This window comes from Camarhynchus parvulus, chromosome 3, assembly GCF_901933205.1.
Source record: "Camarhynchus parvulus chromosome 3, STF_HiC, whole genome shotgun sequence".
Taxonomy (NCBI): domain Eukaryota; kingdom Metazoa; phylum Chordata; class Aves; order Passeriformes; family Thraupidae; genus Camarhynchus; species Camarhynchus parvulus.
The window spans coordinates 26,111,885-26,138,755 of NC_044573.1; the positions used below are offsets into that span (position 1 = coordinate 26,111,885).

Consider the following 26,871-nt stretch of genomic DNA (forward strand, 5'->3'; position numbering starts at 1 on the left):
CAGGGAGGGCAAATCTGTCCAGCAGCTGTTTCCGATCAACACCCTTAGATCATCCCACCTCAGTACACTAACACTTCTGGAGCTTCCCTACTTTTCCTACAACCTCAGCAGCTCTGTAAAAGCCCACATATGCAGGTACAAACTCTCTAACAATAAATAGCAGTAGTGTGAGAGGGGATTATTAGCAGTAATGTCTAAAATTTACCTGCAGTTCAAGTTGCTTACAAAGGCACATCTCTGACAAGTGTTCAAATGCTGTCCACAGTGCATTTTTGGTGACAGCAGCAAAAGCAGATGCAGTCCATGGGCAGCTTCATGAGTGACATGTGCAGATGGAGTGATACCACTGTGCTCTTGCACTCTTTGTAAATACACATGCACACATTTTGCTTCATTTCCTTAAAGGGGCAGCATCTCACCTCATTGAGCTGGCATGTTTTCCTGGAGATGCCAGTAAATACAGTGTGCTAGCTAAAATAACTAATAACACAACAGTTATTTCTTTCTATATCCCTTTGTTTTCTTGCAAATGGCTGTAATAGACTAGCAAAAGTTTATTGTGCTTTGCTGGCAGAACATTTGATTTCTCTTTGCCAGCCAGAGAATAGGTAGATGCAACCAGCGAGACTGCCAAGTTACAGGATACATAAACCACTCCTGGCAGTCAGCAGAACTGCTGCTGAAGATTAAATTACACAAACTTGCCAGAGGTGCAACTTACTTGGAAAGCATTCCTAAGTTTTGTGCACCTACTTCAGAGTAGGGTGGGGAAACATCCAAAACATTATGGGGTTATTACCTCTCCCTGGCAAAGCTGTCTGCAAAGACTTTGCTCCCACTGGATATCAGATGGCTTGGTTCACAGAGCTTGACTTTACAAAATGAAAAGCTCATAACTTACCCTAAAAATGATGTTGGGCAAAGAGCACGTGATTTTTTTTGCTTGCTTTCCTCACAGAGCTAATATTTCATCTCTACTACAGGAAAATGAAGGATTCCATGCACAGTGCTAAAAATCCTGTATTAAGTACAAACCTATTCACCAGCCTATATATCCATTTAAATCAAGAAATAAATACACCTTTTTCCTTACTGACAAGACACTGGATTTTTGGACTGCTCTTAATATTTTATAGGTACAGCCACCACATCCTATCTCTCAAAAAGTTTCTGTAAACCTTAAAATCTTGAGTACTTCTCTCCCTCCTCCACAAATTTCAAGGCAAGCAATCACTTGCAGTATGCAGCAAAAACATTCAGCGACAATAATCTCTTTGCAGGAGACTACAGGTTCACAGGAGAGGTTTAAGTTTCCTTTATTGAAGAGCAGAGCTAAGAGCACAGTGAAATACTATCGTGCATGTCCCTGTCTTTAAAGTCCCAGTGAGTTTATTCAGAGATGAGATTCAATACAGAAGCAGTGGAGAATTTGTCCAGTTACTTTTTTTTTTAATTGACAATAATGGCAACATATCCTTTAGCCTATTTTTAAAATTTATATAAGTATAGCTAGTTTCTTTCATTTCAGATTCCAGTCCACTAGCATATCTCCTTTTATTAGATTTTTCAACTTAAGGTAGATCCATAACGAGCCAGCTGCCATATACTGCCAAAAAGGAATGATTTACATTTATTACTAAGTTGTTTGATTACTGCAAGATACACATAACTCAACGTTGGTATTCTCACCTTTAGACTTTGCTTTGTTTAAGCAAAAATTCTCTGTAGGCAACCACTTTAATTTAAGTACGGAAAACCATAAACAAGCTCATGAAATTCCAATGTTATCCAAGGAGGTTCAGTTCTTTGCTGAACTGTATGTGTATATTCAGTGTAGTAATACAGAAGGAATGCTGAAGCCTTTTGTAGATGGGCTGTTCAGCTGGATGTTGAAACCTGCAACCTACAATTCTGACCAGCAAACAACATTCCTGCTGAACTGTGTTTCCACAGGAGCTATGTGAATCACACAAAATAAAGCACTGCTCACCTACTAAGACGTCCCATTTTCTTAATCAAAAAAATGTAACTTGTGAATCCACACAAACTTGTTTTAGTAAGCCTAATACAGCAAGCTCAAGTTTGAGGCTGTTTTGACAATCCCACCTCAGAGGTTTAAAAAAAGACACTCTTGCTCATCATGTCATCATATTCTCACACCATACATGAGTGATTCTTCTATGCTACCCAAGTAACACACCTAACTACTCATATACTCTATGGGTCAATCAAGAAAACCCCCCAAAATAAAGAAAGAAGTGGAATAAACTCCTTAAATATTCAGTGAAAAACACACTCTCCTGAAAAACAATCAGCTCCAGTACTTTGCTTCATGCTATTAAACAGAAGTGTACTACATGAAGAAGATATACCCAAACTCAGATACCAAGAAGGATACAAAGTCTCATATTTCACCATTTAAAACTGTGTACCTCTTCTAAGGAAAAAAGAAGATAAAGGTTTTCTCAAACCAAACACTGATTCTTTCTGATGACCAGTGTTTGGATTCTGACAACTCCTTTGCAATCACTAGTAGTAGTTACCTCACAGGTGTTTTTTTTTGTTAGAAGCTTTCTACTTAAACACAGATTTTCAAGTTTTCATTACTAGAGAAACAATACAAGATTTGCAAAGAAAGCTACTGAGTTCTGTTTGCTGGGGTTTTGTGAGTAGACACAAACAAATACATGCAGTGCAACGGACAAGCCAGATTCTGTTGCAGTAAAGACAACAGAAATAATGCAGAGTTTTTCAGCCCACAGCTGAATCGGGCTGAACCAACTACACCTGGTCATACTCCTGCACTTAGACGTATCCCTGAGGTCCCCCCTTTTGATCCCTGTATTTATAAAATGTTGCTATAGTTCAGCTCTCAGATATCTCCATTGCATCAAATGTACAGTCAGACTGTCTCCAGCAAATAATATGCATGATGGGAATTCACCAGAAAAATAAAATTTTAAGTAGTACTACTGTCAAAAGGGAGGTTAATAATGTCCCTCGCAACAGGAGGGTTAATAGCCCTCCTGTTGTAGAGGGATCACCTGCAAGTCTCAGCAGTGATGCTGCCATCCACAGACATCTTTTGAGGGAGGAAGACAACTAAAGAATGCAACAAACAAGAAGGGCTACGTGCAATTTCAGCCACATGCAGGAGGGGCCACTAACATCTCTCCACCACTGTCTATCAGTTGCCCCTCACTGGCCCTGAGACAGGGAAGGAAGGACCCAGGCAAGGATGGCCTTCAATAGCAGACAGCATTCTACACAGAATTCTAGGAGAAAGAAAAAAGTTCCTTCCTTTCCAGATGAGACACAACATTCAGTGAGATACAAGCCACTTTAAAATCCACAGCCAGGTAGTTAATCGTGAGATATCTGGTCTAACTAAAGAGAAAGTGTATCTGATTGAAAGCATTCTCTAAATTTGCACTGTCATTTACCAAAACATACTCATCATCTTTGGGGGAAAAACTCAAGCCTAGAACTAAAATCAAATTGCAACTGAAACAATAAAACTTCCTGTAGGTAATAATCAAATGCAAAGGAAGATGGATAGGAGTGACAAAAAGGACACGTCCAGATTCAGTTACAATCAGACACACTGATTAGGCTTTATGAAACGCTCTTTGATCAGGACCTTCCGGCATTATATAATAATAACATTATATAATAATTATATAAAAAACAAAACAAGAATTAGCTCAATTTTTTTTTCTTGAGGAAATGCTACTGAAGAATATTGTTTACAAATTTCATTTATTTGATGCAAAATGTTCCAGGTACATCTGTAATCAAGTATTCTTCCACTTCAGAGGTCACAGAACTACATATATTATCCCTTAGATCCTTTGAGGATGCTAATTTTCCAAACATGTTCAACAGTGAAGATGTTACCACATCCAAAAATAGATTATGAACAGATTTTTGGACTCCCGAAATTATAAAGACCAAATAGGATGCTGCTTTTTCAAGATCAGTCATAGTGCACATTTTTTAATATTACACAGATCTTGTCAAAAATTCTAATCCTACAACACAGATCACATATTTTGTTCATTGGTTACAGATGAGTTTGACCTCCATCTATCTCTTTCTCTCAAGGTTACTGGTTTTTTTAGGATCCAGGGATTTTGTACATCAAATGAACATCAAAAGACCAACCAAACTTAACATATTCCTTAGCTCTATTTATAATTTCTCTGCCTTTTAACACAGATTCAGGTTTTCACATTTTAGAAGTATATTAATTTAATTCCCCTCTTTACTATGATGAAAATTTAGCTTAGTGCTGCTTTACTCACCTCTGAAAAGTTGGGGTTTTATTTGAGAGCAAAGTTTTTTGTCTTCTTATTCATTTTCTTTGCTCTGAAATTCAATTCCCTAACCACAATCTTCATGAAGCAGCTTTGTTCTCAGCTCTTTTCTATATCTTCCAAGATCATTGCAACTGCAATGGTAATTCATTGCCAAAATTCAGTGTACAGCATAATAAAGTCTTGAGCCACTAACTGCTTCTCCCAAAATAGAAATTTAGCTTTGAACTGGCATGGGGAGGTGACAAGGCAAATATATTCTGTATCAGGCAGAATCTGGGCATCATCTTCATGTTCAACTACAGAAGAAATCATACTAATATGGCCTGAAGGTGATAAATTAATTTTGGCTAGGTTCCTGTCTGGGAGGAAAGAACAATTTTCCTAATGAGATAAAGATGAAGGAAGACAAGGACCTTTAGGCAATCGGAATTTAGTCTGAGAGAGGCTCTAATAAATCAGGTTGTGCTTCTCTTTGTTTAAGGAAATACCTGTTAGGAGATCTGGGGCCTGTTTATTTTTCTCTGACAAACCTGATTTTCTTGGCAGTGCACAAACCCAGAATCATAAATTGAAATGAGAATAAAAGCAGGTGGCCAAGTTCAAGTTTCAATTCTTTTTTTCATCTAAAATAAGTAAACAAATCCCAGCTGATGGGACTCTACACAGATCTCCTGCTACTTGGAAACTTGCAATTCCACATCCAAAGTATCCACACCCAAATGAGCAGATTTGCTTGGAAAAGTTGCATTAGAAAAACAAGAGAACACCAATATTCTCACAAATGTGCACACTAAATACCAGGAGACCAGATGGGAGGGATCCAAAATCCCACGGAACAGCAATTGGAGAAGATGCAGCCCCTTCAATGAGTTCTCTTTGTGTGGCACACACTCCACAGACTTTGGCCAAGCTCATATTGTTAGCAGTGGATTTAGCACATGAGCACTTCCCTTTTCTGTAGCACCGCTATCACTGCTGACAGCAGCAGAGCACCTCCTGCCCAAAGGGGTCACTCAGCTGAACACTCACTGCTCCTGTACCACAGTCTCATTCCAAAAGCTACAGCCTTCATCAGGCAGGTTCTGCTTCACCAGCCTCTCACTTCAACCTCTAAGAAAAACCAAATTATTGTCTCTGCCACTGCCTTTCAAGCAGAGTAGTTTGGGACCTCTGGCTATCCTAAACTGACAGAGTCCCTGTCCCAAGTCAGTGAGGCTGCTGTGAAGGCAGCTGCCCCAGCTCCACTTCCCCACAAACTGTGCACTGCTGCCCCTCTGTTACACCAACTCAGGACATCACGTAGCCATTACAAACACCACAAAAAGATTGGGGTGCTTGGGCAGGAGTACCAGAAAAGGCAGGAGCATCCCCTCAGGGAGTTTACTCTTTGATCAACACACAGAGAGTGTGCAACCATCCCTGGAGAAACCATCATGTTGCTTGTGCTATACGGCTTCCACAGTCATGGGCAGCAGCACAGTCTCAGCCTGCCTCTGCCTAATTGCTGACAGACTAATCACTATCCCTCTTTCAGGACAGAAATGCCAAAACCTGTATTTGTCAGATTTTAGATATCAATTTCAGGGTGTTTAAGAAAGGAAAGGTCATATTTAAATGCTAGGTTTAAAGTTACAATAGGCTAAGAAAGCAACCACCTCTGTGAAAAGACTGCTGTATTTCTTATCTAGACTGTGCACTGCATATTCCACCACAGAAATTAATAAAAAGCTGCAGCCAGCCTTTAGATTATAAATTAAAATGTAATAAAACCTTTCAAATTGCCTTGGATATTATAAAATTCTGTACCTGAAATACTCTTTATCTGAGGGATTCTATCGGCCATTACTCTGGGACTTCCTGTACAACAAAACAGCTTTTCCCATGCCTGTCCCCTGAGACACCAGCAAGTGGCTGTCTCTCTAAAAGACAAGACAGAAAAGTTTAATTCCTCTTCTCCTCCCATTCCTTCCCTGTGCCACAAGAAAGCTGTCATGCTCAGAGGGCAGCAAAACTTCTGACTTTGTTTTCAAGAGTGCAAATTTGCTTTCAGCAACATCAGTAAGATCCAGCACTTGAGAAATTTGTGTATCTTTGAACAAGCACACTATAACATCTGTGGTGATTCTTATGAATTCCAACAGGATGTGTATCTACCTCAGAGGTTTATTCAAACCACGACAAAAATTAAAAATGCATATAGCTGGGAATGACCAGTTTTTGAGCTCTACCTCTATCCTAGGCTTCTAGGATTTATTTTGCTGAAACTTTTTATCTAACCAATTTGGACAATAACAAATAACACACTTGGGCACAACAAACCTGTAGTGGATCAAGAAGCTTCTCTGGAAGGGCCAGGAACACAGTTCTTACCTTGCTCTCAATGAATGAAAAGTAAATTACACCAGCTTTAGTCCCTGAGACTGCAGTGAGCTGCCACAATATTGTTCCCTGCAACACTCACCTCATAGTATAATGATCCCAAAACCATATGATCAGCACCAATTCCATGTCTTTTTGCTTTAGATGGATGCTTGTACAATGTCCACATAGGCCACAGGAGATGGCATGCATTTAAATCAGTACCTTCTAAACACAGCAATGCAAGCTACTAATACTTAAGAATTCACAGTATACTGCAAATAGTGAAATATTCCATCTTGGAACTGTTGTTTAAAAAAAAAATCAATCAACTTGTCTAAATGCTGACACAGCATTTCAAGGTTATTTTTTTAATACTTCTTTCCTTAAAACAAGGATGAACAAAAATCTGCATCACTTCCCATTATTTTTGTTTCAACATATCACTGCTACTGTTATAAATTAAAGCCCTAGGTCCCCACAAGTAGGGGAACCAACTACGCTTCGGACTGAATCTCATCTTTTTGCCAGAACACCACACCCATATTTATAGCTACCACTACTAAAGCACATTTTTACTGAAATCTGGATACACATGTTAAAGAAATCTACAGTGTTTCAGCCCTTCAATACAATTTCCCTCAAAGAGTATGGTATAATTGATACCAAAAGATTATTTAAGTTAGGTTTACCAGGAAGTTTGCAGTTAGCAAGCAACATGAGTAAGTTCTATCATCTGTGGTGGGACTTCAAAAAGCAGTTCTGAATTCTACTTTAACCAACTAAAATGCTGACCTCAGTTCTGAAAAACAAAACAGGGCATACATTTGTTGGAAGATTTTTTTTAACATCTTCTCTTTGTCACAACACCTTTAGCAATGGCAGCAAGGGATTCCAGGCTGCTGATTGCATTCTATCCCATTAATGCTCAGGAGCTGACTTGAAAGAACAGATCCAGACAGTTCTATGCTTTCTGTTCTGAATTCTGCTGTAGTCTTTCAAATTTACTCCCATTCTATAGTTTAAAAAATACAATGAAAAGCATATGCCATATTTTCTGGGGTTTTTTTGTTGTTGTTGTTTCTTCATTTGGTGGGATTTGAGCACATGCATAAATGTTTTCCTGAATCTATGCCAATATGCTCTAAAATGACAATATCTTATGTACCACTTCTTAACATAATGCTCTGTGTAAAGAAACTTGGAAAGTAAAAGTTTATTCTCAGAAATAACCTACAAAAATGTATAAAAATCACAATTGTCAAACATTTTCCAATTCAGCTTTACTGAATGAAAAGCTTCAAAACAAACCCTTTTATTACAAAATTCTAAAAAGGAATGCACCTAATAGTACAAATTAATGGCTTCTAAATGGAGGATCAATATCTCATTGTATTTTACACAAAGAGCTAAAACCCCATTGCTGTAACAATACAGAAAAAGAGAAAGGTTTACAGATCAGGTTACCTGTCTGATTTGATGTTTTTAATAGACTATAGATCTGGCTACAGCCATTTCAGAGTCTCAATCATAATCATTAAAAGTAGAGATTAAAAAAAGGCAGTTTATGACTTCTAAGCATTTACTACCATTCCATCAAAACTGAAAACGTCTTCTAAAGGAGACATAACCAGCTGACAATTACAAAGCAGCATTTTGGTGTTGCTCTATATCATGACAGATTACTTAGATTAAATGATACAGGTATTATCTTACCTGATACATTCCAACTCCTATGTGTTTGGGCTCGATTTTCACTAGCTCAGCTAATGGGTCTTGGACGCGTCTAGCTATGGAAACTGAAAAACAGAATTAGAAAATAGCTATCACTTTTCTCTGAAAAACCTGAATCATGTAATTGCTTTTGCTAAGGTGTTTTGGGTCTTTTTACATCTTCTATGCATTTAAATTTTTTTTAACCTGGAAATAGTCAATACTATAGCAGAATCCTTTTTCATTGCTAGACAAGGACATGACATGTACATTAATCAAACTTTTTATTTGAGTAATTCCAGCAAAGACCTAGGGACATTTTAAACTGCAGTCATGACATTTAAAAAGTTTTTCTGAGCCACAGAGTGAATAAATAAAACTGTGTACAGTCTATTTTTCCAAAATAGACTGTGTACAGTCTATTTTGTATCCACACTAATGCCCATGTAACATTTAACATTAAACTCTGTAAGAACCTTTAACCTGAAATCACAGATATGAAGAAACAAATAAACACTTTAAAAAAATAACAGTAACTGCTCACAGACTTACTTACTGAATACTTAGAGTATTTCCTCAGGTATGTATCAGATATTTATATATTTATCTAATTCAACCATAAAATTCAGTGCTCACTTAAAAAATGAATTTTACTAAACTAATCTGCACACCAAAACACATCAATTTGCAATCTGCCACCCTTATAACCCCATTAAGAAAAACAAAAGCAATTTCCAACATTTCTGATGCCATTAAGAGCATACAGGAAGAACCTTTGGTCTTCTAAATCCAAATGTTGAATCAAGATTGCATTTTTGAAGGCAGTATTTATTGAGAAACCAATTGCTTACCAAAACCTCAGAAGAAAAAACATACTTCCAAACATCAATTCATAAACTTGGTCTGATTCTGCAGATAGTGGGTTGTATTCAGTATTCCCAACTGTGCTTCTTCCCACATATATAAAACTAGAGGAGTTCTATCTACCAGTATTACATCTATAAACTTTTTTTCCTCCTGACTTAAGACGAAACAGGTTAGCTGGCTCTTAATGTTCATTCTACTTAGTGAAGTAAACACTAACAAAAAACAAAAGTGTTTAGAGGGATTCCAAAAATCTTTCTAAATAAGGACTGAAGGTCCTAAAGAAAAGCAAATAAATAAGTAAAACCCTCAACTCCAAGAATCCCACAAAAAGCAAAACCCAAAAGGAAAACAAAAAACCAAACCAAAAACATGCCAACTCAATAAAAATTAAAAACAAAACAAGCACCTCCAAAAATAAAAAAACAAACATAACAATGCCCGACCTTGTTGCCAAGGCTGTTTTTTCTACCACATGCACTTCTGCAAGAATAAGAAAAGTGAGACCAAAGAAAGCTGAGGGCATTTAAAAGCTATGTCCACAATCAACCCCACAGCACACCACTTATTTCAAGAGTGTTTTGCATTTAAATACATTTTAATGTAAATTTTAAGCAAATCAGGAGAGGGTTAGAGGAAGAACAAACAGGAGTCAGGAGTAAATATGTAAATTTATATATATATATATATATATATAGTGCTTTGGTCAACAACACACATAATGTTAAACAGGAATACTTGAAGTACATCTGGGGTTCACCAGCTGATTTCACACATACACACATGTGTATGAAAACATGAACATGGTTATAATTATCATATATATAACCTATAAGCCCCTTTACTGCATCACAGCAGTAATGTATTCACTCACAGAGGTGTTTAGGTTCGACACACCTCTGGAGAACACTGGCTGCCTTCTCTAACGCCCCTGCTGAAACAGGGTTTGGTACAGCAGGTTGTCCCAGATCATGTCCAGCTGGGTGGAGACTTCACAACCTACCTGGTCAATCCATTCCAGTGCTGGGCCACCCTAACAATAGATAAATGTTTTCTTGTGTCCATATTGAATTTGCTGTGTTCCAATCTGTGCCCATTGCCTCTTGTCTTAACAGTGGGCTCTACTGAGAAGGGTCTGCTGCTCTCCTTCATTCCCTCTCATCAGGTACTTAAAACTCTTTTCAAGGTCTCCCTGAGCCTCCTCTAGGCAGAGCATTTCCAGGGTTTTTTTTGTTTTTCCTTGTATGAAAGGTGCCCCAGTTCTTAACCATCCTTGCAGCTTAATTTAATTAGCAACCATCACTACCACAGGGTGTTAAAGGCTTCACAGCATTTCAGAAAAGGACTTGACTAAACATTTGTACTTGAAGCCAAAACAGTAGCCAGAGATATGCAGGCTCCTCAAACCACAACTGCGAAGTTTATCAATTAAATGCTGCACTAGAGACTTCACTTTTAAAGATTTGCACTGTTAAATGCACAGTTAACATGAAGTTCACTGCTCGGTCATGCAGGAGTTTTCATATCCTTTAATATCCATTTTAACATGCTGACAAAGGCAGTTTGCTAGCTAGGCTCAGAAAGCACTGTGCTGGTGACATCTGATATGCCTGCTTCTCTGATAGAGAACTTCTGAATTCAAAGACAATCACGTATGCCTTCTTGTCAAAAAAAACCCCCACAAAGTTAATCAGTGTAAGTACACCAGTTATAACTTACACCAGTACAGCTCACTGCCAAAATGCTTTCCTATAACAATAATTCATATTAATTACTTTGAAATACTAGTCACCCACCACCTGACAGACAAAAGTGAAACAAAACACCAATGAAAGTAGTATTGATCCAAACCAGGAAACACTTACATCAATGTATTTCTTCTGAATGCACTGAGGCTTATGTATAGAGACTATATTTGTCCTTCAGCAACCATCATTAAACTCAGCTTCTTTAATACCCATACCGTGTTTTAGAGAATTTTTTTTTTAGTTCTACCTAATGGCAAAACTATTTCAAAAGTTACATCTTAGATAAGGTGAGAGCAAATACCTCACACTGTCCACATCTCCTTCCATTATATCTTTTAAAAACAGACAACTATATGGATAGGTTGATACAAGAATTTTCCAAGCATAGCTTTCTCCTGGGAACCTTCAATTAAAAAGTAAAATTTAGACTCTTTTTGTCATATTAGCTTGGTTGACAATGCTGTCATATTCCTAGGAGACTTTGCTAGGAGTGGAGGCGTAGGACCTGATCCAGCAAAGCACTTCAGCACAGATGCATGTCAGAATTCCCACCGGAACAAGCACAACTATTCACACGCCTAAAGTTACAGAGACATTTAAGTGCTTTCCTGGCCTCATAGTTACAATATTGAAGCAGGAAGATCAACTAACAATCAGTTCCACAATTAAAGATGCAGCTCCTATGGTCAATACCAGCAGGACAGCTGACCTGCCTAACTCCCACTAAAGCCACAATTTTTACTCCAGAACTTTCCCAATTAATAAATAAAAGAGAGCACAATGAGGCAAAATGAAAGAGTTGTCCACATTCTCTCTAGGCAGAAATTCAGTCAAGATTAACATCTACTGCCTCTTGTACAGGCAAATCCATTTATTTTTTGCTGGAGTAGTTGCACACTGCGATAGAAGGATCTTTTCTGGGGGCAATGAGGCTCCACTCCAGCCGTGTGATCCAAGTGGCTGGACTCTCACAAAACAGGTACAGTACTACTGAAATCATGAGAAGTGTCAGGTCTACTACAATGGAGCAGAGACAGTAAAACCTGATGGTCTGGCATTTTCTTTAAAATATCAAGACTGTAAAATTTGTTTTTCATTTTCAACTATCTTACACTGGGTACATTTTAGAAACCATGCATTCTTAGAAGACTAACAATGAAACAGGCAATGCATTCTTACTTCTGTAGATATTAAGGTATTCTTCACTTTTGCTCAAGCAAAAAAGATTACATGATATTATGACATGCAGGGCAAAAGGAGAAAATGAGATTTCTCAAAAGCTATGAGCATGGTCACACACGAAAAGTTTGAGAGATGCTTTTATTAAAATATGCTAGTCTAAGTAAAATGTGAAAAAACTCCTAATCAATATTAAACAGGGTATTAAAATCAGGATGACATGACTCTATTAGAAAATCACCACAAGACTTGCACACCCCATAAATGCAAAGCCTGGAGTTGTGGATGAAAATATTATTGCAAAACTTGGAAAGGCAGTAACATACTGTGATGTCTTTCAATAAACTTATACAAAATTTTAACACTTGACAGAACAGAATGGTCTAGGTGGTCCTCTGACATCCATGTAAATGTATTTCACATCAAAGTGCAATGGGAAATAAAGACAATTACAACAAGCATACTTACTGTAATCCTGTCTTGTCATTAGATAGGACATATTCTGCAATTTTAATAAAAAAGCAGTTTAACTGCTTGGAAGTCTCAATTCACTCCTCACTTTGGTTATTTGACAAGACAAACCCAGCAGACAGTGGTGTGTCAGTGATGAAGATGCCATTGTGGTGAAAAAAACACATGCATAAGAGTTGCTTGCACAGGTCATGCCAATCTCTTTATCTGACCTTCATAGAAAGTGAGGAATTGCATTAAAATGTTTTGCTTCCTAATGGCTAATAAGCAGATATGCCCTCATGAACTAACAAACATGCACTAATTATGTGGCTACTCCTGTCTTAAAGATCAAATCCCTAATTTCAAATGGACAAATTTAAAATTAAGACTATCTTCTTCAAACTTATGTCACATAACTTTGTTTCTCTAGTAATTTCTACAGGAAGCAATAACATTTTTCACTCAAATCACAGCAGAGTTTTCACTCAGGAACACTGATAATAGTTTTCAGACCAAAGACAGAAAAAAACTTGCCACACTCAACAGTGAAGGGCCAAACCAACACAGCAGCCTTACTATTTCTCTGCATCATATCTATACAAGGGCCATGGGAGCTGCCAGCCCTAAAAAGCTAGAATTAGTGCTAACTTCTTTGGATACCCGTCTCCCTTCAGTAACAGAACAGGTCTGAAGCAATCATTAAGACCCAAATCAGACATGCAGACTATTTAGGGTGCAAGGGCAGCTGGAAATCTTGTCAACTAGATGAAATTTATTATGGTTTCAAGAATTGTGCCCACTTTAGGGGCAAGCTGCCAAATTCTGTATTTAGACAACTACATATTGAAACATTCTCTTTTTGCATTGCTTTATGTAAGAGCCATACCATAAAGCAAGAGCTTTAAGGCTTTAAGGCTCTTTCTAGATAAGAAAAGCATGAAAATGAAGAATGCTTATGAGTAGAAGAACAAAAAAGTTTTAATTTCTTTCAGTTACAGTGGCATTCAAATGTTGCTTAACACCGTAAGCAGAAAAACATTTTTGGCCAAAAGTCCAGGATGATGGCATTCCTCCTTTTAAGCACATCTTCACATAAGGATAAAAATATGTCTGAGTCAATAACTGTGACAGCTTAGCTACCCCACATGAGTGGGAGCATTTGTTTTGGGCTTTGAAAAGATGTGAAGGCAGTAGATAGTTTTATAAATTATTCACAAATAAATATATGGCAACCGCAAGCTATTAAGCTATGATGAGTTCAACTTCAATTTTGTCATAAATGAGAACATTCTGTATCTTTATTATGAAACCTCAGTATTTCACTCTTGCTGAGACAGGCTACTATAACATCCAAGTAACTCATCCACCCTCCTATTTTAAATAACCTTCACAACTCAAAAGTCTGGGTTGAAACTTCAATGTCAATGAAATAAAAAAATATCTTTAGGTAATCAGGGACTCACAAATGCATAAGTAATTACTGTCAATATATCATACCAGAGTAGATATGGAAACATTACAACTTTTAAAATCCTTTTATAAAGCCTATTATTGTGCTCAAGATCAATTACTCTCCATAAGTATCTGCAATAATGTTAACTCAGTGATCGATTGTTCAGGTTTCCTGAGTCCTGGAAGCCTTCTATCCTGTTGACCTGAATTTCACCCTCCTTGCAAAGGATACAGTGAAACGTACAGTAGTCTTTTCATTAAGCATTCTTTCTCAGTAGGTCAGGATTTGTGACACAGTTTTGAATCCTCATATATCTTCTTGGTGGGTTTAAAGTATGCAATTTATTTTAAGCAACTGTTCAACAGCTGCATTTCATCCAAAGCTCTTCTGTAGCAAGTGAGCAGGTTTTTGTTTTAAAAAGGTTACATTTTAGTTTACTTTTAACTCCATAAAACTGATAATCTGTTATTTGCCTAAGATTAATGAAATAATGAAGGACCATATTCTACCTATTTATTACCAAGAAAAAAATCTTTAAAAGAGATGAGTTGAAAACAACAAGAAAGTTATAAATATGTTTAAAGAGAAAAACTTTGACAAGTGAGTATTACAATGCAGCTTTTTAAAGTCAATATTTTTTCTTAGAAACACTCTCAAAACACTTTTCTCAAGCATTAGCAATTTCTTTATCACAGAATAGTATCAATTTTATCTAAGATGAGATGGGGACATATAAGCATTTAACAGAAGCCTCATATGATTTTTCTGTCACAGAAATGAGTCTCAGAAGATGATAAAAACTCCAAAAAAACTTTTCCCCATCTGTTCAGTTTAAAAGGTAGGTATCATCAATATCCTTTTCATATTCACACTGCTGATACTAACTGCATCACACTGCCATTGGTTCCTGTTACTGCTAAAAGTAAAAAATTACTTGAAGTTCTAATCTTACAAGAGCTAGTCATCTGTATCTTAGAAGAATTAGTCATTGGTATCAACAGCAAATATTAACCTTTTGTAAGTGACCAGAATGTTATTTCTTATGCCTGTAGTACAAGAAGCAGCTTTGGCAAATAACACATTAAATCCCAGTATTAAAAGGAAACCCAAACTCCTTGAATTGAAGAGCATCCTGGTACTGGTCATTCCTCCAGCTCCACACTTCAAGGAAGCAACAAAGCCTTCAAAAGGGAATACACAGACAACACATGCACAGAGTTACACCAGAAGGGGGCAAGTGAATGGCTCTCATAGCTCTTCTATGCTAAGGGAAAGCATCTTGACCAGAGCATGTAAAACTTGCAGGCAGCAGGAGATCATGCTTCAGCCCACTCCTGAGCTCTACAGCTCCAGAGGAAATTCACTGCCAGTAAGCAGGATGTTAATGATTATACACCACATCTCCCACATACTCTAAGGTTTACACAGGTTAGAAAACATTTGATTCTTCTCTAGAACAACAAGAACACTACGAGACTACAAACATCTCTCACATCTGTGTAAAGACCCATTCAGGATTGTGCTACTGGTTTGGGGCAATTCAAGGCTATTTTTCTATTTTTCAATATGCTGGTGCAGGCATATGTTTATGCCCACCTGGGAGAGGTTTAGTAATTTCCAGACTATCTGCAGCTAGAGACTGGGTTTTCATTTCCAGTAGAACCCACAGATTCCCTATAATTTCTGTTTGAATTGTAGAGCCTAGCCCATGCCTTGAGATGAGCTTCTGCTCAATAGTAGGAACTGGGTCCTATGGAGAGGCAAATAACAAGATCCTCTTGTTCCTATTACTGATTACTTATATTACTATTATCAATTAAGCATTAATTATTGCTATTACTGTTATTTTAGTTTATTAATATTACTATCATTAACACATTCTATCTTTAACATCTTACTGCTGTTCACCACCCTTCTCGCTTCTAACCACTGCATGTTCATCACCACAGTGTGGTTCTCTGTTCTCCATCCTTTCAAAAGTATAATTAAACTCATTTTAAATGCTATAGAACACAACAGATGAGAGATGAAATAGGATTTCATTTCACACTGCTCTAATTGCACACCACCCAATCTAACATTGGGCTGACAAAATGTTTTGATGCATGAGAATTCAGTGCTTACTTTCCCTTCTGAAAGCCTGTAGAACTTTCACCAGTTCTCCCTAACTAGCTGCAGAAGAAAGCTCCCACTTAGACAGCAGTGTGAACGTTTTAACCGTAGGACTCAATAAAACAATAAAGTTTTTGAAAAATGACCTTCTCTCCTGAGTAGCCAAAGGGGAGCAGTGCTCTTTTAAGAAGATGAAGAAATTAGCTCAAGTAGACATCCAGGCACTATGTCCCACACATCTAATCATCAAATTGTTTTACTTTCCTTAACATAAAGTCAAAAGAAATTACATTTTTTCCAATCTTTACCTTCTACTTGCTGGCTAGTATGACAGCTCTGAACTCTGTGTCTCTAACAGGACCTCAGGGAATGAAACCCTGTAGCATAACAGTCTAAAAGTCCTAACAAGCCCTCAAAGCCTACAAGGCTTTCTTTTGCAAGGAAAAGTGCAAGTGGTGTGCTGAACTTTGAATGTACAATAATGCAATGTGTTCTGCCCTGTGGAGAGGAGACAAGCAGATGGGATTTGACAATGCTAAGGCAAGCTGTGCTGTGTGACCTTTGGCTCTCTCAGATTCTTCCTTATCCTCAGAAAACATCCCTTAGAAACAACACAGTTTCCATACTGGATTGTACCTGTGCATGCACCATGACACATGCTTGCCCTGTTAGCTTTCCAAATCTTCAAAAAGAGTAGTTGTAGGGAATATTTTATCTACATTTGTTGCTTTCCTAACTGGGTGACACAACTATGTGGCCTTGACAAAGCCCTAGTCCTTCATGTCCAAGAGGAAAACACGCATTTCTTAGAGCCGTTACATTAGACAAGCCCAGGGGTGCTGCTCTTCTTTTAGCATTTGAACACTGAATTACATATTAAATATCGAGTGTGTATGATTGCATAAGGTATATATGAAAATAAAATAGAGAGGCTTCGCATGAGATCTCTTCTAACAAGTGGTTACACAAACATTGTGTCTGAAAAAACAGCCCCTTTCTCCCCCTTTTATTTTACTTTTTAAGTAGTGAAATAAAGAAAAAAACTGCTTATTTGTTAGAGCAGTCGTCTCAAAAGGAAAGGTAATTCATCAATTTAATGAAATTAAGACATTTCTCATTTATATAACTGAGTGTGCATTGAAACCAGAATAAAATCCCAGCATGACTCCTGCTTCATAGCAATTCTCCACCATCAGGCCTCTGTTTCATCAGAATACATCAGTTTCCTCTGATCCTTAGTTATTAAGCAACATTCATTTCATTACAGTATCCAAGAGGTGGAGAGGCAGCAGAAAAAAAAAATCTTTGTGAGTACAAGTAAAACAACTGGTACACCCTTTATCTTCCTTATACTATGGACAACAAAACCTCCACTAGCTGGCCATACCTTAAAAAGCTCCCAGGCATCCAGAAAATACACAAATTTCACATTTCTGTGTGACAATCCTTCAACACAAGTTATATGTGCTTACACTTCCTATATACTTGATCTGTTCCTCCACAGTCTTCCCCTTTTGTCTGGCCAAACTTGCTCAAGGCAACAAGCATTTGCAAGAAGGGGGTAGAAGTGGAGAAGCAGTGAGAGAAGAAAAAAGAAAGCCTGGAAGAGTGTACATGTTAACATCTGTACTGACATCCTTCATTTCTTATCCCATAAAACTTATTTTTATTAGGAATACAGGCTCTGCACAACAAAATCAAACCTTAGGCAAAACTGTATGGAACAGGATGGAAGTAAAGCAATGACATCAACCTTTGGAAAATCACTGAATTCCAGGATTCCCAGGCCCAGTGACAGCAACCAAACCCAGGCTGGCACAGACTGTCACAGAGCTCGTCTGTCTGAGGGAGGAATGCCTGTCACACTGAGTTTAACTTTTTTCTTCTACAAAGAATAACACACCAAAACAGTCATCTCATGTGCTCTGGCAATGAAAGGTAACCCACGGCAAGTGAATTACTGCTAAAGTTGCAAGAAAAGTACCTCCATGCCCAGTAAACTGCTTCTAAGGGAAACTTGCATCCAGGCTTTGCATTGAAAAAAGGCACAAATAAATCTCAATCACAGAGACCCAAAACAATTCAGGAGATTTTACACGCAAGTTCAAGTGCATAACTCCTACTTGAAGCTGTCATTAATAAAAACTAACCAAAGGCTAAACGTGAAGTCAGGAAATAAATAATTTTTTTTAAAAAGAAGCAAAAATCCCAACAAATGAATGGAACAACCAAAACAATGAATTTGACATCTTTATGAAAACTCCACCAAATGAAATATTTTAACTGCTGCTTCAAGAGGGTGGCCAGAGGACACATGCCAGGGCAGAAATAGAACTGCAGTCATCCACGCAGCCTCACAGCTCCCTCATTACCAATACCTCATTGCAGCCTCAGAGCTGGCAGTCACAGAACCTTGCTAGAGCACATACTAATAAACTTCACAAAGGTGATCAATATTTCCAGCTTGTAAAGTACTCTTTCAATTGTCTTCATTCTTCTCTACAAAACTTCCCACCCCAAATCTCAAGTGTGTTCTTGGGCACAGCTTTTGTGACGAAGAATTCAAGGAAGCCTTGCACTCCCTTGTCTGTCAGACTGCAATCCTACTGCAGGTTCATCCAAAACCCCCATTACTGAACTCCAGTGGCTTCTCTCTAGGCAGAACCCTCCTAATCTGCTGCATCTGAACTTCCTCAGCCTATCAAGTAGGAAATCCTTTTATTGCTCTGGTCTATAAGCCTCTTATCTCCTAATTCTGTGAGGCTGAGAAATAGCTGTTGTGCTCATTAATCCTACAATGACTGTCAGAAGGGGATATATACCTTCTCACTCTACTCAAACACAAGTAACTAGGTTTCATCAAGCTCTTTACTATCTACTTAGCTGAGTCCCACTCCACAAGATTTTATAGGAATTGCAGTAGCAGTACAGAAGCTTCTGCACTTTCATGAAATATTCAGAACACTTCTAAAGCTGGAAAGACCCTATTTAATTCCCTATACTGTAGGTAACAGAAAATTGTTTTAAGAAAACCTTTTTTTCTTTTTTAAGCAAGTGCAATTTTGGCTAAAAGTGCTGTATAAAGACTTTCCTCTACAGTCTGGATATACAGCATTGGTTTAAAAGAGATCTTTCTCAATGATTCATTACAAACTCGTGTCATCCATGACCTTCAAAGACAGCTCAAAGGGGAAAAAAAAGCCGGTTGAGACCTTGGATTAACTAATACCTTTAATTAGCACCCCCAAGAAATTATGAAGGTTGCTGGTTTCCCCCTATATAGGGCACTCAGCCAAGGAGAAGCTATTAAATTAATTTTTCCATCAGGACTGATAACTTCTATTTCTTTGTATAAAGCAAAACCTGACTACAAAAAGTTGCTAAACACCACTGCAAATATTCCAGATACGAGAAAGTCCTCATATAACATGTATTATTTAATATATTACTTTTATGTACCCAATGGACAAACATAGGCCTATCTGTGTCATTCAAAAAACCTTCTATAAAGTTTTGTTGAGAAAAATGTTAAAGTGGCAAATAGCATTAAGATCACAGATATCTCACGTCAGCTGTACCTTTTATTTTAACTATAAATGTCACACTTCATCATGCAGCTGTCAGCTTCCTTTAATGTACTAAATGCTATCATGTAAGCAAAGAATCTGACATGATGTAAGACAACAATTAAAATAAAAAGCAAGTCAGCTTTGACACAATGTCACTTTTCTGTATGCTGCAAATTAAAGGAAAATTGAAACTATACAAGTAAGCTAGTCAAGAAAAAAGTCTGAAAAAGCCTCAATCAGTTAATGTTTCCCTCTAATGTTATGTACCATTTTTACACTCAACTTCAAGAAAACATCCATAGCTTTACCACAGCTAATTACAAATTGACACCAAAAGATGTCAGGAAGAGAGCCTGAAAATTTTAGAATACCTTGATAGTTCTAGGTGTCAGTTTCATAACGGCCAACATCCATAGAACTAAGCAATTATTTTTCAATTTCTATCCTACCCTTTTCAATTTCTATCCACTCTGTGGGACTGCTGCAGCATGGTAAAATTGCTGATGCTTTTAAAACCAGATGCAAGAGCACTTAAATTAAGGCTGAAGAAAATCCTAGTAATAAGGGAGCAATTATGAACTCGAGGTAAGTAATATTTGAATTGATCATATATTAAAAAATTTATTTCACTTCACTGTATTTGATGCACAACACTAAATAAAAGTGTCTGGAATATTGAAAAATTAATTTTGGAGAAAATGAGAAACATGTACACTTGGAAAGGCATAATGTTAATAATTAGATTTCCTCCTTTTTAGTGTTTTTTGTTCATTTACATACTTTAAACCTACATTTAATACATCAGCACCATAAAAAACTGTGACCCAAGGGAAAGCTAGTGCTATCTGTCACAAACACAGAAATGTCACACACCTAATATTTGCTCTGGCCATACCATGACACATTTAAAACCTCTGTAGCCCAGGGAAGAAATAGTCACAACGGAGTCTGTTCACAAGCAGGGAAAAGGGAGTCAAGCAAAAAGAAGCTAGAGACCTCTCCTGCAAATGGAAGGGCTGATACAGACATTCCAAGAACCTTCCTGTAAAAACATTCACTTCAAACATCAAGTTAACACTTTCCCCTTTGTGGAAATAAGAGGAAAGGGAAACATGGGGAATTCTATAAAGTTTTACCCCTGAATATACCATGTCAGAATTCTTTTCTGCTGATCTATACCCTCCAAAGGATTTCCAGGCCAGTAACCTGCTAGAAAAACATTAAATCTAAGAACATTATAATTTTGACTGGAAAAGTTCTATACACAAGTGCTGCTGCATTTTCCAGTATGCTATATTTGATTGAGTATGACAGCAAACTGCAGAAAAATTAAGAACAAAAAAACCCATAAGGTAGATTAAACAAAATACAAAAAGACACACAATTAAAAATACATAAGTGAAGTAATACAAAAATAACTTCAAACCTGTCTCTGAATAAAAAAAATTCAGAGACAGCTGTCTCTGAATAAAACAATTCCATGAGCAGAATCTGGTCACGGACGGAGCTGCCAGGAATTTGATCTCTAAAGACTACTCTTTAACCAAAAACTTAAAATTATAAAGTGGCAATACCTGCACATTTCCAGTTGCTGTGTTACACCTCAATGACATTTATGCTGAAGTAGATAACTTTTTAAACACAAAACCTAAACAATATTTCCTGAAAACTGTATTCAGCTACATGAAGACTCCAGTGATCACCAACAAATGCACAACTTTAAATTATCTGCTCTAGTTTTATATTGTTTTTCCAGCCCTTGAATGGTTTAATTATTGCTAGAGATATTTATGAACACACAGAGAAGAGGGAAGGTCAAGCCCCAGTGAGCATGGACATGTGCAACTGTGAAAGTTCCTGCAATTCACTGGTTCTATTCATCGCTATAAATTCTCCTGCACCAGCCTGTTGAAGGAATACATCCACAAGGATCTTTACATTACAGGCATTAGTAGAAGGTGATATCATTCACTTGCACGCCTAGGACTTCAAATGTGAAATGACAGAATAACTAAAATTTAAAAACGAAATAGCCAAAACTTTTTTCTACTTTTGGCTATTATTTTCTTTAAGAACATAAACAAAGCAGGCTGAGAATTGAGACTTGAGCTCCATGTTGAAATATGATAAAATGAAATACTCTTCATACCTGCACTTCTTAGGTTAGGGTCTAGGTCTGGCATTTCCTTGGACGCCTCTGGACTGACACTGTAGATGGACGCTCCCGCTTCACTGACAATGCTGAAAAATAAAACAGCAAATAAGTAAAACAGCACACAGCTGAAAAACACACATGAAAGACTCTGCAAGTCACTTAACTGAATATTTAGATTTTTTTTTAAAGCCTCAGGTTTTGAATAAACCAAATGCTTACAAAAGTCAGTACAAAGGAAAATATCCCCATTTAAGCAAAATCACCCCTCCCTAACCTGCAACATTAATTCTTTATCAATTCTAGCCTTACTATAAACACACAGTGTACACGATCTCAGTCCCTGTCTTAATCTTTACAATAGGAAAGAAAATGAATACAAGAAACAAGTGTTACCAGAAGTAAATAGGTAAACCAGCTTCCATAAACACAATTAAACCTACCTGACAATTTCATTAAAAACACCTACATTCTAAAGTCCAACGTATCAGTTGAATCCAAGCCATGAGCATGCACACACATTGCCTCAAGCCAGCTGCCCTAAAATACTCAAAAAGCCCCAACTTGATACAGATTGAGCCACAGTGCTGCAGCTTCCTTCTCAGCAGCGCTCAGTATCGTCTTCTTCTCACTGCCATCCCCAAAGAAAAACAGATTGCTTATCTTCAGGAACTTAAATTTCAGTTCATTTTTATACCATACACTTCAAACTCATTCAGTAATGATGATAAACTCAGCAATTCAAATCAAACACATAATTAAAAACCCTTCAAGTGCTCTAGTTCCACTCAAGAGAAAACTGCAATCAAGTATTCACAGTCTAAGTTTATTTTCAGCTGTGAAATTCTGACACCACTGAATCAACAGTATATTTATTCAAATAACTTCAACAGAACTGGAATTTCAGGTTGATAATTATGGCATCATACAGCTACTGCTCTGGAGATTAATACTATCAGTTTCAGGACTATTTTTACTTTTACTATTCCACTTTTAAAATAACCTAATCTTTGCCATAAGGAGAGAAACCACAGACCTTAAGAAACAGACCTTTCAGCAAAAATCCATAACTTTGCTTTATATTGTTTTAAAATTGGACTATAAATTTTCCTTTTAGGAACATTTATTAGGTCAAGTTTTTACATAAAGAAACTGATACCTAGAAACCACTCCCTTTAGAAAAAGCTGGAGAACAGCTCAGAGGTTAAATATATTCCCATTCAATGTTCCAAGCACAGTAACAGTAAATAGTATAAAATGCAAATAAAAAAGGTACGACTTTCTTACTGGTTTTTTTACAGATTCCCCTCTTCCCCAGTCAAAACTGGAATTTGGTGGAGTGCTGTACACACACGACAGATTTTAAAGTTACCCAAAACTCTAAAGAACAGTAGTACAAACAGACTGGATCTTTCAATAAATACGGAGAATAAAATACTGCTATCTTTAAGATTAATGTAACTCCAGACCTACTCAAACAGAGAAAAAAAAAAAGTCCTCAGACCAGGTGAATAGGGCAAGTGAAAATGAAACTATTTCAGGATCTTTCAAAAAGATTTTATGAGCACTCCTTCACTATAAATGACATTCATAAAACATTCCCATCACAGGGCTCAGAAGTAAGATCGTATCACAAAAACCTAACTGCTGAACATAAAGATGTTGACAGAAGACTCATAAAACTGATTTCTCTGATGAACAAGTAATTTAAAGAACAATGCAGCAGAACGTATTTCTTAACCTGTTCACACCTTATAAAGGCAGCATCTGGCAAGCGTTCCCTTTCTGGATATTGCTTCCAAAAAACAACACATAAGCACACACTTCTAACAGCTTTTCACTAATCTCTCTTCAATCTTCATATTCCAACAGATTCCAAATGTCAGCCCACATGCAATTTTTAAATTTAATACACTGATAATATAATTAATAGAATTAATTATATATATTATATGTTAATATATAAGTAATAGAATTTTAGATTTTTTAAAAAATCTGTGTTTTGCAGCTATTTTTACAATGTTGTGTTATAAACTGTACTACTGAACACAGTCTATTGCTTGATCCTCTCCTGGTATTTTCTACAGTGAACAAACTGATATGAACTCGATGGGAATTTTAATACACTCAATATTTTACTGTTTCTCATTAATACTACATTGCAGATCTGCAGAAGCAGAAGGATTGCACCAACACTGCCATTCTACGGTAATATGTGACTTGTGCCAAATTTTAAGGTAGGCAGTACAAAAATTCCTTGCTAAAATGAGTAGATAAAATTAACACTCGGGATAGGAGACAGAAACATTTGAAAAAAGAGTATTTCCTTTCCTCAAGAGCAAAAGCATTTATACACTCGGTGAGGAGCAAGAGGGAAGCCAAGTAAAAAATTATCTCAAGAAAGAGAGCAAGGTATAAAAAGCACTTTCAGAAGCAGCATACACTGGATACTAGAGATCCACTCTGAGATGGTTTAGTATACACATGCAGCTATTCTACGAAGTATTTGTTGTAGCAGACGCGGAAAAGGGGAGCAAGAATTTCCACTCACGTAGAACCTCACACTGCTCTGCCCAAGACAGCAAAACCCAGACGTTAAATAAATCTTTTACCCAGATTAAACACATACGACCACACACTCCCAAGAAACCATCCTCTGGTTCATTCAACAACAGCCAACCAAACTTTCACAGAACTCTTAGTGGCTATCACATGGTTTGATATGGCTACAGGGAGGTGGCTACTAATGTGACAATGGCACACAGAATGCTAAAATTTAGCTTGGTCAAAATACTAAGATTACAAGCTTTAGGGATTGTCAGATGTTCTGGCTTTTACTTTTTGACTAGACAGGAGACAGTCACTTTGGTTCACTGACATTTTGTATGTTTTCCACATTCTCATCATTCTCTTAAAAAGGGGGATGGCTTTATAGACAATTTAAGAGAATTTAACTTAATTTTTTTTTTTAACTTTAACTTTGCTAAATGCTCTACATCATGTCTTTTAAATAATATATATATATTTTATATCAGGGCATATTAAGAGAAAACCAAACATGCTCAAATGAGTATGAAACAGAAATTTACTCCAAACTACAGTCGTCCACACTGTTCTTCAATCTCCTCTTCCCATTTCTATAATGGATACAATTCTCAAAAGAGTCAAAAAAACCCCAACTTTATAAGAGCTGGAGAAATTGTATTAAGATCTTGTGCATTTTCAGAATTTGTTTCTATTTTGACTTTTTAAGTCACTTAGCAGACAAAACCAAAAGAATTGGCCCCATAATGAGACCTCATTACTTAGGAGGAAAGATTCTGATCAAATCGAAACATTTGAAACAGCGTTAGTGAAAAATTATTTTGCTTTTTAAAGTCAATATGTAGTAGGTAAATAAGCACGTGGTTATGATATGATACAATAAGCTTCTAGGACATGAATGAACAATTTTCATAAACTTCTCTTTGAATTAACAAAAAAGCAGGTAAAGGATCTGGAACTACGCCTCCATATCATGCTTCCCACATCCAACATCCCATGGGTAAGGGTTTTTCTTCAGCATCTATATTCAATTTTTAAAAATTAAAAGTGCCCAAATCACAAAGCCACTACACAATATCAGTGTACAAACTGGTTTGTTGCATATGAAGAAAGTTTTCCTGTACTGCACCCATCTCAGTCACAGTCAAGACACATTTCAAGTAGCTAGGGCAACATTAAATGTATTCCACCAGCGCCACCTGGTGGGCTCTCAGCTTTATGCTGGAGACCTTGGCACCTACACTCTAAATACTCTATGGAGCCTTTTAACACTTACTAAAGCAAGTTGTTTTCTTACTCAGCTTAAATAAGCATTGCCAATTTGATCTGAACAGATTATTCAGATTTTTCATCTTCTCATTTTTACAGGAAAAAAGCCTTTCTTGTAAATTGTAAAAAAAATAAAATAAGAATACTTACAATTAACTTTTTTAAATTCAAAGCTATTACACCCCTACTAAATGCATAAAGATTACAAGTAATCAGCTAGTTAACAACAGTGGTTTAACTAAACTACAATTTTTAAAACTCATAGGTTTCTTAGGTAGTAAGTTTTCACTGTAAACATTTCCAAAGCTATGTAAAATATCAAGTATATGTATAATACAGAAAAGATGTATCAGGCTACACATTTGTGGGTTTAAAAATGAATGCGTCTTCCTGACATTTTCAAGAACCTTACCAACATTTCAGACTTCTACATTACACATTGAGATCATTCCCCCACAATCAAATGTAACACTGGATTAATAACCTACAGAGAAGCAAAAGGCAACTTTATCCAACTTCATGTAACTTGCTGTTCCTACAACTTCCAACTCCTGATCTACAACTACAATCCTTTAAAATACCAGTATAAAGAAGAGAAGAAGAACATCCCGGTCACTCTAAAATCAAAGGGTATGCCAACCTCAGAACAGGTCAAGATTTTCATATTTGGCTATAAATGATGATCTGCCATGAAAATTCCCTTCACAATCATGATTTAGTAATTGTGGCTAATTCCTCTAACCCAACTTTTTACATATTTATTGATAAATATATTGTTCATAAACTTGTGGCTGCAAAAGCCAGAAGTTCCTATGAAGTACAACAGTAAAAAAAGAGTCAAAGGTTTAATCAGTGTTATTTACTAAAATAATTGGGGTTTGAATCACCTGGGACAGAAAATTAGAATTAAATAATACAATGACAAATAAAATGACAAGATATTCTCTAGAAAAGAAGGCTGCATTTGGACATTCAGTTGGAATGTATCAAGCTTTAATTATGTTGGCAGATGTTATGATTAAAACTAAGAAGAAGGGCCAAGGAAGACTTAATTAAGCACATACTCAAAAGAAGATCGGGCTGATTCATGAATGAGAAATCCATTGAGCCTTACTGGAAACACAGATGTCACAAATAG

At 36.8% G+C, this 26,871-nt stretch overlaps 1 protein-coding gene across 3 annotated transcripts in view; it reads right to left on the reverse strand.

The window, feature by feature from the left end:
* SRBD1 (S1 RNA binding domain 1) overlaps positions 1-26,871 on the reverse strand; it is a 126,583-nt gene that overhangs the window by 42,471 nt on the left and 57,241 nt on the right. For all 3 annotated transcript variants that reach the window (XM_030944535.1, XM_030944532.1, XM_030944534.1), the window contains exons 17-18: positions 21,918-22,009; positions 8,394-8,476 (exon numbers count right to left, since the gene is read on the reverse strand). In XM_030944535.1, the coding sequence (XP_030800395.1) occupies positions 8,394-8,476; positions 21,918-22,009 (175 nt within the window). The remainder of the gene's footprint in view (positions 1-8,393; positions 8,477-21,917; positions 22,010-26,871) is intronic.